Genomic DNA, 12,194 nt, shown 5'->3' with positions numbered 1-12,194 from the left:
TGCCTATATGACAGTACCATGCATTTCCATGCCCCTTTTTAACCTATCACAAAGACACCACACACTCCTGCAGCTATTTCTAAACGTGACTCATTTTTGCATGAAATTTTCGCAGCACATCTCGACTCATTCTGAACCTCGTGTGTGTGTGTGTGTGTGTGTGTGTGTGTGTGTGTGTGTGTGTGTGTGTGTGTGTGTGTGTGGCAGAAATCAGCAGCAGCTCGCTGAGGCCACTGGTGTAGGTGGCGGAGAAGCTGATCACTGATCCCAGCCTGCGATTAGAGCTCGTCAAAACCTGAGGAACTCAACAAGCTCGTTTTATTAAAAGGTTATCTACTGTTAAAAACAAAAAAAAAATCAAACTGACATGCAAAGTATAAGCAGGCTCTGGAAAACAGCTTGTTGGCCAAACCACACACCACTCAGAGCAGTTCGATCAAGCAAGCCGCAGCTCCACATGCCTCGACACACACACGCACGCACGGCTCCTGCATGCAGACACATGCAAAAATATCTGCCCCAATACTAAAATAGGCCCGGGGAGGTTGCACCTGCACCTGTGCCCTGGTCCACACCTACACACAGGTGTCAGGATGTGACACATACACACAGACAGAGAAAGAGAGATAGCGGAGAGGGAGGGGGAAAAACAAGAGCGGGGTGAATCACACTACTGCGGTCGACCAGAAAGCTTTTTCTAGATATCATCTCTGTATTTTGGATTCTAACCATGAGAGTGATTTTCATTTTTAACTACACTTTCGCAGCCGTGTGTTTAATTTTAAAAACACGGCGTGCAGAACGGTTTCCGGAGAATTCTTGTTTCTTTTCTGAATGATTGTATTTTTAAGATGTTCAGCTATACGTTGTTTTTTTTTTGTTTTTTTTTATCCTAATTGTGGTTTTGCAAGAAGTGGGGTGAGGGGTTCAGCAAAAACCGAACCAGACAAAGAGCACAGAGGCTCAGAGTTTCTCATTCTGCTTTCTAAAATGAGTCCTCTCTAAACGCGCGTCTGAGTCACAGATGTTCCCTCGCTGCTGTGGCGCGTCCCTTCTCAGACGGGACAAAATAGTTTATAAATATAGCATAAAATAGTGGGCAGGTGTGTGCATAAACAAATACTGACGCATAGAAATAAATCATCCATGCAACAATCAAAAATATGAAAGAGATTAGGTTTATTGTTTCTTAAATGAGATAAGAAATACAGCTTACAGTGTGTCTTTTAATTAAAATTTATACGAAATGTTATAAATGACAATAGCAATAGAAAACTGGATATAAAGCAATCGATTTATATTTAGCAATTGTTTCACAGTTATTGTACGTCATCTGACTCAAAGCACCTTTATATTTGTTTTCTAGATTGTTTTAGTTTAGAAAGTTTACATAAGAAAAGTTTTGATAATGATTTTTAACATGAAAAAACAAGTGAAAGTCGATCATGTTTAAGAAATACCACCACCGTGTGGACGTTGAGTGTAGCTGCAGTCCAAACATTTTGACTGTTTCTCTAAAATAACATCAGGTCTCTGTTTTACTTTAGTTTACCGATTCATCTTGAATGTTTTTTTATTTTTTGTAAAAGAAAAATAAGCACTTTTTGTGTTATAAATGTGACTTTTGCAGCACATCTCCACACTTTAGCTGAAAGTCTAAATATGTAATTTCAGGCTTATTAATAGTTCCAATACATGCGGATAACATAAAATTATATAAAAGACACTGTTTATGTACACTCATTGGCCATTTTATTAGGTACGCCTGTTAGATTACCTGGAAAAACTAACAGCGACTCAACCAATCACATCACAGAGTGAAACCTGGAAGTGGGAGAGTGGAGCTAATAAAGTGGCCGATGAGTTTCTATCATTTCAGGATTACATGCAACAACCATCCAGTGGTTAAATGTAGATATACTGGAATTAGAAGTGGGCGATATGAAGATCTTGGGTCTTTGAGGAACAGAACAAAACAGCAGAGAGATGGCACGTTCATCTGTTCTATGCATTACTGCTCTATGCTCTGATCAGTTTTTCTTTAGCTTCACAAATTAGCTTTAATGTAGGAAGAGAGTGTGTTACCTGAAAGGTGTACTTTATAAAAGTAAAGTATATTTTTGAGCTGAAGGAAACATTCAGAGGGAGAGTTAACACCAGAGAACCCTGGGTGTTGTGCAGGATAAAAATCAGATGGGTGGAAATTTTTTTAAATGACTCACCATGGTGTCATTTTTTAAACCTGACATTTTATCAGACGGTGCTCACTTTTGTGGACTAGAGTGTCTTTATTTTCCCCACAAGTTGGAAAAATTGTGCAAACTAATATTAATCTGTCTGAAGATGTTTTCTGTCCGTTGGGTTTTTCTTTCTGAGCTTTTTGAATGATTGGAAATGGTGATAAAATGGTGATTCTGACTTTGATGTAAAAACCAAATTGAAAAGGTTCATGGTGTTTTCTCGTCATGTCGCCCACTCCTAACTGGAATCAAGTATTTTCCAGTTTGTCGTATGTTTTTCAGACTGAATATGCAAAAGATAATAAAGAGTGAATATGCATTGAATGTTATTTCTGTTTCAACTTCTCTGTTGCATTTCACATCTTCAGGTTCTGTTGCTTCATACGTGTTAAATCTGTCACTAATTCCATTTCCTTCTTATCAAAGCTCCACTTTTCTTCAGTATTTAGGTTTCTTTACTTTACTCCATTGTTTTATTTTCAGTCTACTGCTTTAAACTGTAATATTTTCACAAATTTTTAATATTTTTATGGTACATATATTTTAGCATATTTTAGGGTGTTGGTTCATTTTGTTGCTTTTTGCTGAACAAAATTCCTTTTTGTATCATTATAGTTATAATCGCCTCCACACACGCCTTACAGCTCCTCCTTGCTGCCTCCAATGGGACAGGAAACCCCGGTCCCTTTAAGGCCGCAGTATCCTTTGGGGACCTTCTTCAGGTACTGCTGGTGGTAATCCTCCGCGTAGAAAAACTCCTGTCCCTCCAGGATCTCAGTGGTGATTGGGCCGCAGCCTTTCTTATCCAGTTCCTAGAGACAAAACACGGAAACGTAAATCCAAGCAGCAGAAAAAGTCAAATGCTGAAATGTCTTCATCTGCAGCAGAGCATTCCCAGAGGTTTGATCCCGAACATTCAGGATTCCTTTTATTTCCCAAAATGACACTGAAATATGCTGACACTGAGATATAAAGAGACAAAAGCCTCATAAAAAAAGATCAAACTAAGAATAATTCAATACACTACATAATTTTTAAATCCGTAACATTTTTATTTATCTGTTGAATTCATAGAATACATAAGTAATCACAATTATTCTTACAGAATTGCGTCATTATTTGTTTTAATTAATTTTATTTGCTGCTGTCCATCAAAACATAATTCAAATTGTCACTTTGACTGTCACTACAACTATAAAATCAAACATAATACCTCCAAAACAAAATGGTTCTAATTATTTGAATATGAATTATTTTACTATACATTTATCTAAATGATTTGTATTTAACTGATCACTAAACCTCCATCTTTAATGTTGAAACACTTTTTAAAAATTGTTTCTTTTCTTCCAAGCATTCAGTTTTATTTTATTCTGGGCCAAAAAGTTCCATAATCCAATTAATATGTCATTTTTACATAAATAATTAAATTTATGTAATAAAAACATACACAATAAATACAAATACATGTATTTCAAACAATTAAAATATGTCTTAAAAATTAAAACGTATTAAAACACAATGGAATAATCAAACACCAAAATTATTGATTAAAATTTCATTGAATTAGGTGTCAAAATCATACTACATTATTTCAGTATTTAATTATTCCACAAAAAAATGAGATAGTTGAATAAATCTATATCATATAGTTTTACTTAAATAAAAAAATCATGCTTATTAATATTGTTTTAAATAAAATAAATACATATATGTTTAATTATTAATTTAAACATTTAAATATTGATACATCTGTTTATTATTTTTAAGGAATTGTCATTTTATTTGAATGTCATTGTAGTTAAAAAGCATATAAAGGATTTTATTTGTGCTGAATTTGCCCTCACAGCTGTGAACTTTCAACATTTTCATTTCACTCTCCTCAGTCCGACTGCAAAGTGACTGAGTGACACTAGAAAGGAATATCAGCTTCTTCTTATAGTGCAGCATGCCTTCTGTAGGACAAAGCATCAAAGAGTATCCGCTCGCTTTGAGAACTCCTCAAGACATTTTCACGCTTACCTTTTTCTAAACATGACGAGAGAAACCTTCAAACGCTCTAAAACAACGCTTTCTTCCACACACTGAGCCTCTAACAGCTATATCAAAGCTGTACCTGCTGCGCTGAGTGGTTTTCTCCACCTAATAATACAAGCGTTCAGTCCTCTATAGATCGCTGCTGCTGGAGCTGACGAAACAAGCTGGAGGAGCACCGAGACTGTTTGTGGGCAACAAGTAGGTCTCTCCGCGTCAGAACAGTTTGCAGCGCTCTGGAGGTTTGTTTTGCTTTGTGGAGGAGAACGCCAAGTTCAGCAGGCATCAAGAGAAAGAAGCAGAGAGCGTTCGATACGGGCTCAACTTGTTCTCATCAGCCTGCATCCGCTTTCTGCAGGATTTATAGACTTTGCTCCTCATAAGGAGACAAAAGTTTGTATTTGACATGTTTGCAATGTTGGTCGACAAACAAAAGTTAAATTATTCGAGGGAAGCATACATTCTATGGCAATTTATTTAAAAAAATATTTGTTTACGTTTGTTGAAACTGTCACTATGTTCTGAAACATAGTGACATAATGACAGTGAAATAATCAGTGAAAAACTGAGTTTCTCTGCCTTCTCCCAGTGCTAACAAGAAACAACCAATCAGAGCCAGGAGGCGGGTCTTAGTGCTGTCAATCATGCCATTCACGCCCTCAGTGTCCTCCGCCATGATTGACTACAGCTTCTCCCCGTTGTGAATGCTAAGTTTAGTGGGGAGATAAACAGTTGTTTTTCCGCCATCAGAGCATTTACAATGTTGATTGACAGCGCAAAGACCCGCCTCCTGGCTCTGATTGGTTGTTGTTGGTTGGGAGCGGTGCATTTCTTTCGACAGCTCAGGAAGAAGGATGAGGAGGAAATCGAGCTTTTCACAGATTGTCTCTTATATACCGTCACAATGTGCTCAAGTTTTGATCATAGTTGGACCTTTAAGGTTGTTAAAGGTTGCTGCATAAAGACTGTAACTTTAAGCTTTAAATGCTGCCAAATCAGACAAATGTTTCAAATGAAGAGCTTACATGTGAGAAGTGTGTAGTATGTTCATGCTGCTTTGAAAAGCATGCCAGAAGATAAAGAAGGAATGCATGTTTCTGCAAGAGAGTTGTAAGGACAGGTGAAAAACACAAACAAGAGCTCAGCAACGGCTGAGTTCTGTTCTCCTGACAATGCAGAGGATGTTAAACTTTAATGAAAGGAGCTCTATTTAAAGATTCATTACAGCCTCCGATTCATCTAAGAGTAAAAGGAAATTTTTATTTGAAGAGGATTAAGATGAGATTACAGAGGAAAAGGTCAGACAGCTTTCTGAAAACAGAGCCGTGGGCAGCGTGAGACCTTTCAGTGAGATAACCATCAGAAACTGGTCAAGAAAACCTAACAGATGAAAAAGAAACATTGTTGAACTCGTCTGAGGAAAACATTGACCTCAATTATGTCTTCTCACTGAAAAACACAAATTTGAATCCTAATAATGACTTTGACTGCTAATACCTGCATTTTAACAAATTAGATTATCATTGAAAATGTTTGTTTATAATTTACACAAACAGTGTAATGCATGAAAGCATTTATTTTTGCTTATTTTGATTATAATGGCTTAAAGCTGATGAAAATCCAAAGTTAAGTTTTAGAAAATTTGACAAAATGGTTAAAGTAACACAAAAACGTAGGACAACTGAAATGTTTTCCTTTGTACTCAGACATGATGACTGCTTGGTTGTGGCTCCTTTAGCCTGAATTAATGGATCAGTGCAGCGTGACATGGAAGGATCAGCCTGTTATTATTGACCCTCAGCTTGTCTGCACCGTCGGCTCTGGTGGGGACGTTGTTCCTGTTTGCTGACCAACCAATCACAACGATCCCATTGTGATTGGTTACACAAGCTACAGTGTACCGATAAATAAATCACCCAATAAACAACAATAGCTTCAGTGTTGCCAACTCTGCAACTTTCTTGCTGTTTTCAGTGACATTTCAGATAAAAAAATAAAAACAGTATTGGTCAAAATCAGAAATTGAAGGTCAAAACTAAGACAAAGACAAAACTAACTTGCAAGTAACTTTTCAGCACAACTTAGGCATTTGTTTTAAGTCAATGATTCTTTAATATTGAATTTAAAAAGTACTAGCTATAAGTGAAAAACATCAGTGGAACAAAACATTATAACTTATAATATGGGAAACGTGTTTTGTTCCCCTAGTTGATTATTTTATCAATATTAAAAAGTTATTGACATAAAACAAGTTTCTATATTGTGCTGAAATGTTACTTGGAAGTTAGTTTTGTCTCATTTCAAATGTACTGAAATATTTGCACTAGAAGTTAAACCAGAAATACTTGGAAAGATTTTTTGTTTTCAGTGTAACATTCGATTTAATAGAAATACATCACGTAAATATATATATGTTTCGTGTTTTTGATGGGAAAAACAAAGATAAACCACCTTTTGATTACATTTAATTTAACCCAGCACATTTATTTCATGATGGAAACTTTAGCAGCTCAGTTTGAGGGCACCGCTGGTTGAGTAACAGACGTGCTGTGTGCGTGTTTGTCCACATGGAGGCAGTGTTGCACCGGCTCAGCGTGGCAGAGCTGGGACTGATGCAGAGGAGTCAGTAAATCAAAGCTCAGAGCCCCACAGAGAGGCTGAGGCAGCAGCTGACCTCTAACTCCTCAGTGGCTGCTGCTTCAGTGTGAGGGCTCTGGTCTCCCTGCAGGATCCAACCAGCGCAGCTTTTAACAAATACAGCAGACAGATTCACTTCACCGCTGCACACTATGCACTCACAGCCAGGAAAGGCCATATTTTGATGATTTGAGGCAGCAGCGTTGTGGAAAGCCGGCTGACGGAAGCACAGAGCTGCACGCCGTGGCCTAATTAATCAGTTATCACCAACAAACCACAGTCAGCGCCGCAGAACCCTCCGGGGCGTTCTGGACGGCCAAGGAAAGGTTTGCTATTCCGAGCCAAACACACACCTCCACCCTGACGCCCCCGCACCACTCCCTCGCTCTCCATCCAAGCCTCTACAGCAGTCACAACACGGCAGCCATTTTAGATCTATAAATCAGAATGCATGGCGTCATGCCACTGTGTATAACCTTATGTGGCTTCACTTTCTCTCTCTCTCACTGCAGCAGCGGCAGAGGAATGGAGGAAAGAATATGGAGGATAAAAGCGTCCAACATGGAGGGAAGCGGAGTTAGCTAGACGTCTTCAGGTTGATGCTAATCGGGATGTTTGGACTGAAGCTGGCGGAGCCGTTCGGGTTCTGTGCATTAGTGGCTGAAAAGCGACAGAAATCAACTCTGGAAGCCATTCAACACACCTAATATTGGGATGTGAATCCTAAATGTAAACTAGAAACGCATCTCTGCCTCGGCTCAGGAGGTTTTAGGAGAAAACCGGAGTCGGATGTGAACCAAATGTGGTTAAATTTAATGTTAAATTCAGAGTTAAAAATCTCGAAGTCGTCCTGAGTGAGAAAAACATCCCTGAGTGTGTGAGGCCAGAGCGGCGCTCACTCAGCCCAGTCAGCCCTTCCTTTCTTCACGCCTGTCGGAAACACTCCCGTGTCAAAGACATGGCTGAATGGGTGCATCCCTCCTCCTCCTCTTCCACTCTCTCCATCTCCTGATGGATTTTTATTCTCTTGCTTTCTCTCTCCCTCAGACCAACGCTCCAATGTCCTCCCTGCTTCCCAGCCAAGCGAGAGAACCCCTCCGCCCCCCAGCAACGTCGCCGTTGCCACAGAGGCGACCCCGGGACACAAATAGGACGTGACACCCCGAGAGAGGGGCAGAGGTGGAAGAGGAGGGAGGAGGAAGAACATGTACTCTTCCCTCTTCTCTTCTTTACCCCATAGTCTTGTCTCTATGCCTCCTTCCCTCTGAGGGCCTTCAGCAGAACAGCGGTGGGGAAGACAAGTGCCCTGACGTAGAGTTTGTGACACTCCATGACTCACAGTGAAGACATCTGAAGATGGATACGACCTCAATTTGACTGTTTTCTCAGCTTCGCCACAAAAACACGAAATCTCACTAGATATGTTTAGTCTAGTTTCTAACACAAATATCTTAGTTCTCTTGAAATAAAACAAAACTATTTTACAGAAGCTTTATTTAATAATTTCTTAATATTGATAAAAAAAATAGTTCCACTGGCAGATTATTTCATGTATAACATGGAAAAATTAGTAAAATAATCTGCCAATGGATCTTGTACTTTTTTAAATCATTTTATCAATTTTATCATTTTGTCAATTTTGTTTACTTAAGCCAAGTTCATACTTCTTGCTGAAAAGTTACTTCTAAGCTAATTTTGTCATATTTCATGTAAACTAAGATTTGCATTAAAATTATACCAAAAATACTTAGTAAGATTTTATTTTTTTGCAATATATTTTTCTAGCAGAGCAGTAATCGTACTAATATAAATCAAATCTCCTGTAGCAGTCTGTATTACAGTGATTTTGAAGACGCCTCTGACTAAAGACAGTGTTTCTCTAAGACAGTCTCATAAAGAGGCTGATCAGGGTGGTCTATAATTTTCTTTATTTTATGTAAAAATGTAAAAATCGCTGTGCAAAGCAACTTCAAACATATTCATGACTTTGATACCTCATATAACTAGAGCAAAAACATGGTGCTCTAGTTATATAAGACTAAAATGAAACTTTTGGACCTGCATGCAAAGCGCAGCTGTAAATGAACACCGTAAAATTGTGATGGCTGCATCATGCTGTGGGGATGAGTTTCTGCAGTAGGACGGCTGAAGTGAAGGACGGGTGAAACTAAATGCACAAGAATCCTTAGAAGAAAACTGATGTGGTTTAGATCGAAGCAAATTTGTGTGTTTTGATTGCCTAAAACTACATTTAAAAATAGAAAAGATGGTACAAACACACCCAGAAAGCTTTCAGCTGCAACTGCAGTAAAAGGAAGTTTTACAAAGTAACACATAAATGTGGAAGTCCCACCTGTGAGATAAAGAAAACGCATATTTTTCCTTTCACTTCTCAATTGTGAGCTACTCTGTGTTGAAATAAAATGAATATGTTGTAGTTTGCGGTTGTATTGTGACAAAATGTAAATAAATTTAAGGGGTTTGAAAAACCGTAACTGCAAAAGGTAAAAAAAATTAAAAACAGGAAGCAAAGCAAAAATAGTGCATTACTAAAGATATGGACTGAATTTAGTTTGCATTTAAGAAGCAGAAAGTCTTAGTAGCAAAGTTTAGATGTATCAGTGTAAAAATGTAGATTTTTTTTCCTCGTAAAGAAATAATTTAAAATGAAATCTGCTGGATCATTTCTGTGATGGCAGCTCATTACATTATTTTTACAATATGAAACTGAGTTTTGTGTAACAACATGTTTTCTAGGTGCAATCAAAAATTTCTATTTTGTCCACCATGTGTTAAGAAAACAGACCAAACATTTACAAAATGTATTTTAGTAATTAAACGGGTTAAGCTACCAGCAGCGTATAGCTGGTGTCCTCTGACAATGGCTCTGATTTTCTCTGCATTTCAAATACCTTAAACCTGGGAATTAAGCTGGTTTTAGGTTTGTGCATTAAAATAAACACTATATGTAGCGCTAAAGTTAAAAAATGAAAACAAACTGCAAATTTCCAACCGAGATGAGCTCATTTAAATAAATCTAGACGTTAAAAAGACAACAGATGAAGGGATTTCCATTCCCATCCTGCTCTGGATTCCCTTCGCTCTGATCTAAAACCGGAGTGGCATCGACTGCAGCTGCACACCTGAACTCTGGAGTTCAGAAAAAAAAAAAAAAGCCCTTGAACATCTTAAAAATGTAAATACACTTTTGAGCACGCACTGCACACATCAAAGCTGCTCTACGGTGAAGAGGCGCTAGTAATAGACAGACCGTGGCTCAGCCTGGAAATACATGAAAAAGCCTGACATGGTGCAAGCCGACGAGCGCGCTGCAGCCCCGGGGTCGCCCTCTGTGACCTCAGAGAGGCAGAGACGGCAGGACGCAGAGACACAGATGAAAAGAGGGAGATTATGAAGAGGAATGAATGCAAATAAAACACATTTAGCTGTTGGAAAAAAAAAAGAGGAACGGAAGATAAGAAGGCGTCCTGAAATGTGCCCGACGGATGAAGAGATTTTTATTTTCTGCTCTCCTCATCCGTCTTTCCCTGCTGCAGTACGGGTCAGGATCCATTTTAGTCAGGCTCTAATCTTCGCCGAGCCCTCCTACATTTTGTGAGCGAGGAAGCCAGCACTCCTACATCCCTGAAGCAGAGAGGGATGCACGTGCTTTTTGGAGCGAGGGGATGAGCACTTAAAATTGTTTTATTGTTGTTTTTTTAAAGGCAGATGTGAAGCGGAAGAAAGAAAATCTCAGCAGGTCCGTCCTGATTTCATGTTAAAACGCGTCTGAAGAGAAATCCCAGGTTAAGAACAACTCATTTAATTAACGGACGTCTCAGTACTACCGATCAGTTTATAGGAAACGGCAATAACTTTTGCAGAAATTGGGGAACATTTAGAATATCAAAATGCCACTTTTGAACACTTTCCGGGAAATAAAAAGCAAAAATAAACTTGTGACTAGAAGTCTGATCACAAAACCTGCTGATGCTCCCCAGCCTCAGGCTCCTGCATGTCACTTCTAACCTCAAATGCCTTTTTTTCCCCTCCACTCATCATCAGAACTTCACTCCCCTTCCCTCTTCATCCCGTTTTCAAGCTCATTAAGTTGGGATGCTTTATCAGAGGGCACACTCCCTCCTCCAAGGCCCGACACACACACACATGTGCATGCACAAACACGCACGCCATATTCAAAGCTGGCTTGATAAACCCTATTGTTCATACATGCACACACACATATAGGAGCCCCCGTTCATCCATTTTTCTCTCCAAACCCCTAACCCATCCCTAAGCCCCCCCGCCCCACCCGCCACCTCCGTCTCCTCCTAATCAACTCTTCCCATCCCTTCTCTCTCACCCTCCACTAAACCCTACACCCCTCACCCAGCTCTGGGGAGACACTTTCAGGCAGAGAGGGAGGGATGAAGAAGAAGGGGAAGAAGAGAGATCGGGGAGACGGAGAAAGAGAAGCACTCCTCCTCTCTGCTCTGCTGCCACAGCGGCTGGGCTACAGAAGCCTTTGATGTTCTGCAAATTTCAAATTTCATTACAGAGAACCCCCTTCTCCCCAGCGCTCCCCCCTCCTCCTCCACTAACCCTCCCTCCCTCTTCGCTCTTGTGCTTAAACAAGCTTTTCTGCCTCACTCTCTTACCCCCCCTCACCCAAACCTCCCCCTCAACGCTGAAGTTAAGGAACTGAAAGCCCTGCAGAGGAGACTCCTCATATGGGTTAATTATTCATTGGGCTGCGCCTGTATGTGCCAGATGTATGTTTGTGTGCGTGCATGTGTGTGTGTGTGTGTGTGTGTGTGTGTGTGTACGTCTATGACTCACGGCCCCGGCAGTGGGCTGGAATCTGGATTTTTGCGATGCCTGTCTTATCTCTGGTCATCATCCACTCCCTCTTGTCACTTCAGTGAACGAGGCTCCGTTTCTGCTGCGAAAGTCTTCCAGACCCCGAACGCAGCAGGAACGCCTTCATCTAGCTTCGTCCTCAGACAAGTGTTTGAGAGCAGCGCGCTGCCATCTTGGTTGGGGTTGTGTCAGCCGCTTTAGGAAGATGGGAGCCCCAGTGGCTTGTTGATGGGAGCGAGGTGACGTTAAAGTGCTTGACAGATTGGTTGTGTCAGCAGCGTTGGTGGGGAGAAGGAAGGAACGAGTCTGAATGTGTGTAGAAATGCGTTTTGAGAGTCTCTGCTGTAAACCTGCCTTGAAATCAATAAAACAAAATAATATAACTGTGCTTTAATATGACCTTGCATGGTTTTATAAGCTTCT

General features: G+C 39.9%; 1 protein-coding gene across 6 annotated transcripts in view; it reads right to left on the bottom strand.

Moving 5' to 3' along the window:
* msrab (methionine sulfoxide reductase Ab) overlaps window positions 1-12,194 on the bottom strand; it is a 69,885-nt gene that overhangs the window by 7,004 nt on the left and 50,687 nt on the right. For 5 of the 6 annotated variants that reach the window (XM_008399961.3, XM_081602863.1, XM_081602864.1 and 2 more), the window contains 2 exons: window positions 2,883-3,052; window positions 552-575 (listed from right to left, as the gene is read on the bottom strand). In XM_008399961.3, coding sequence (XP_008398183.3) covers window positions 552-575; window positions 2,883-3,052 — 194 coding nt within the window. The remainder of the gene's footprint in view (window positions 1-551; window positions 576-2,882; window positions 3,053-12,194) is intronic. The other variant, XM_081602861.1, reaches the window with a different exon arrangement.

This window comes from Poecilia reticulata, chromosome 22 (genome assembly GCF_904066995.2).
Source record: "Poecilia reticulata chromosome 22, P_reticulata-male-v2, whole genome shotgun sequence".
In the NCBI taxonomy this organism is placed as follows: Eukaryota; Metazoa; Chordata; class Actinopteri; order Cyprinodontiformes; family Poeciliidae; genus Poecilia; species Poecilia reticulata.
The sequence above is the reverse complement of the archived record's forward strand: the minus strand, read 5'-3'. Positions and strand labels throughout refer to the sequence as shown.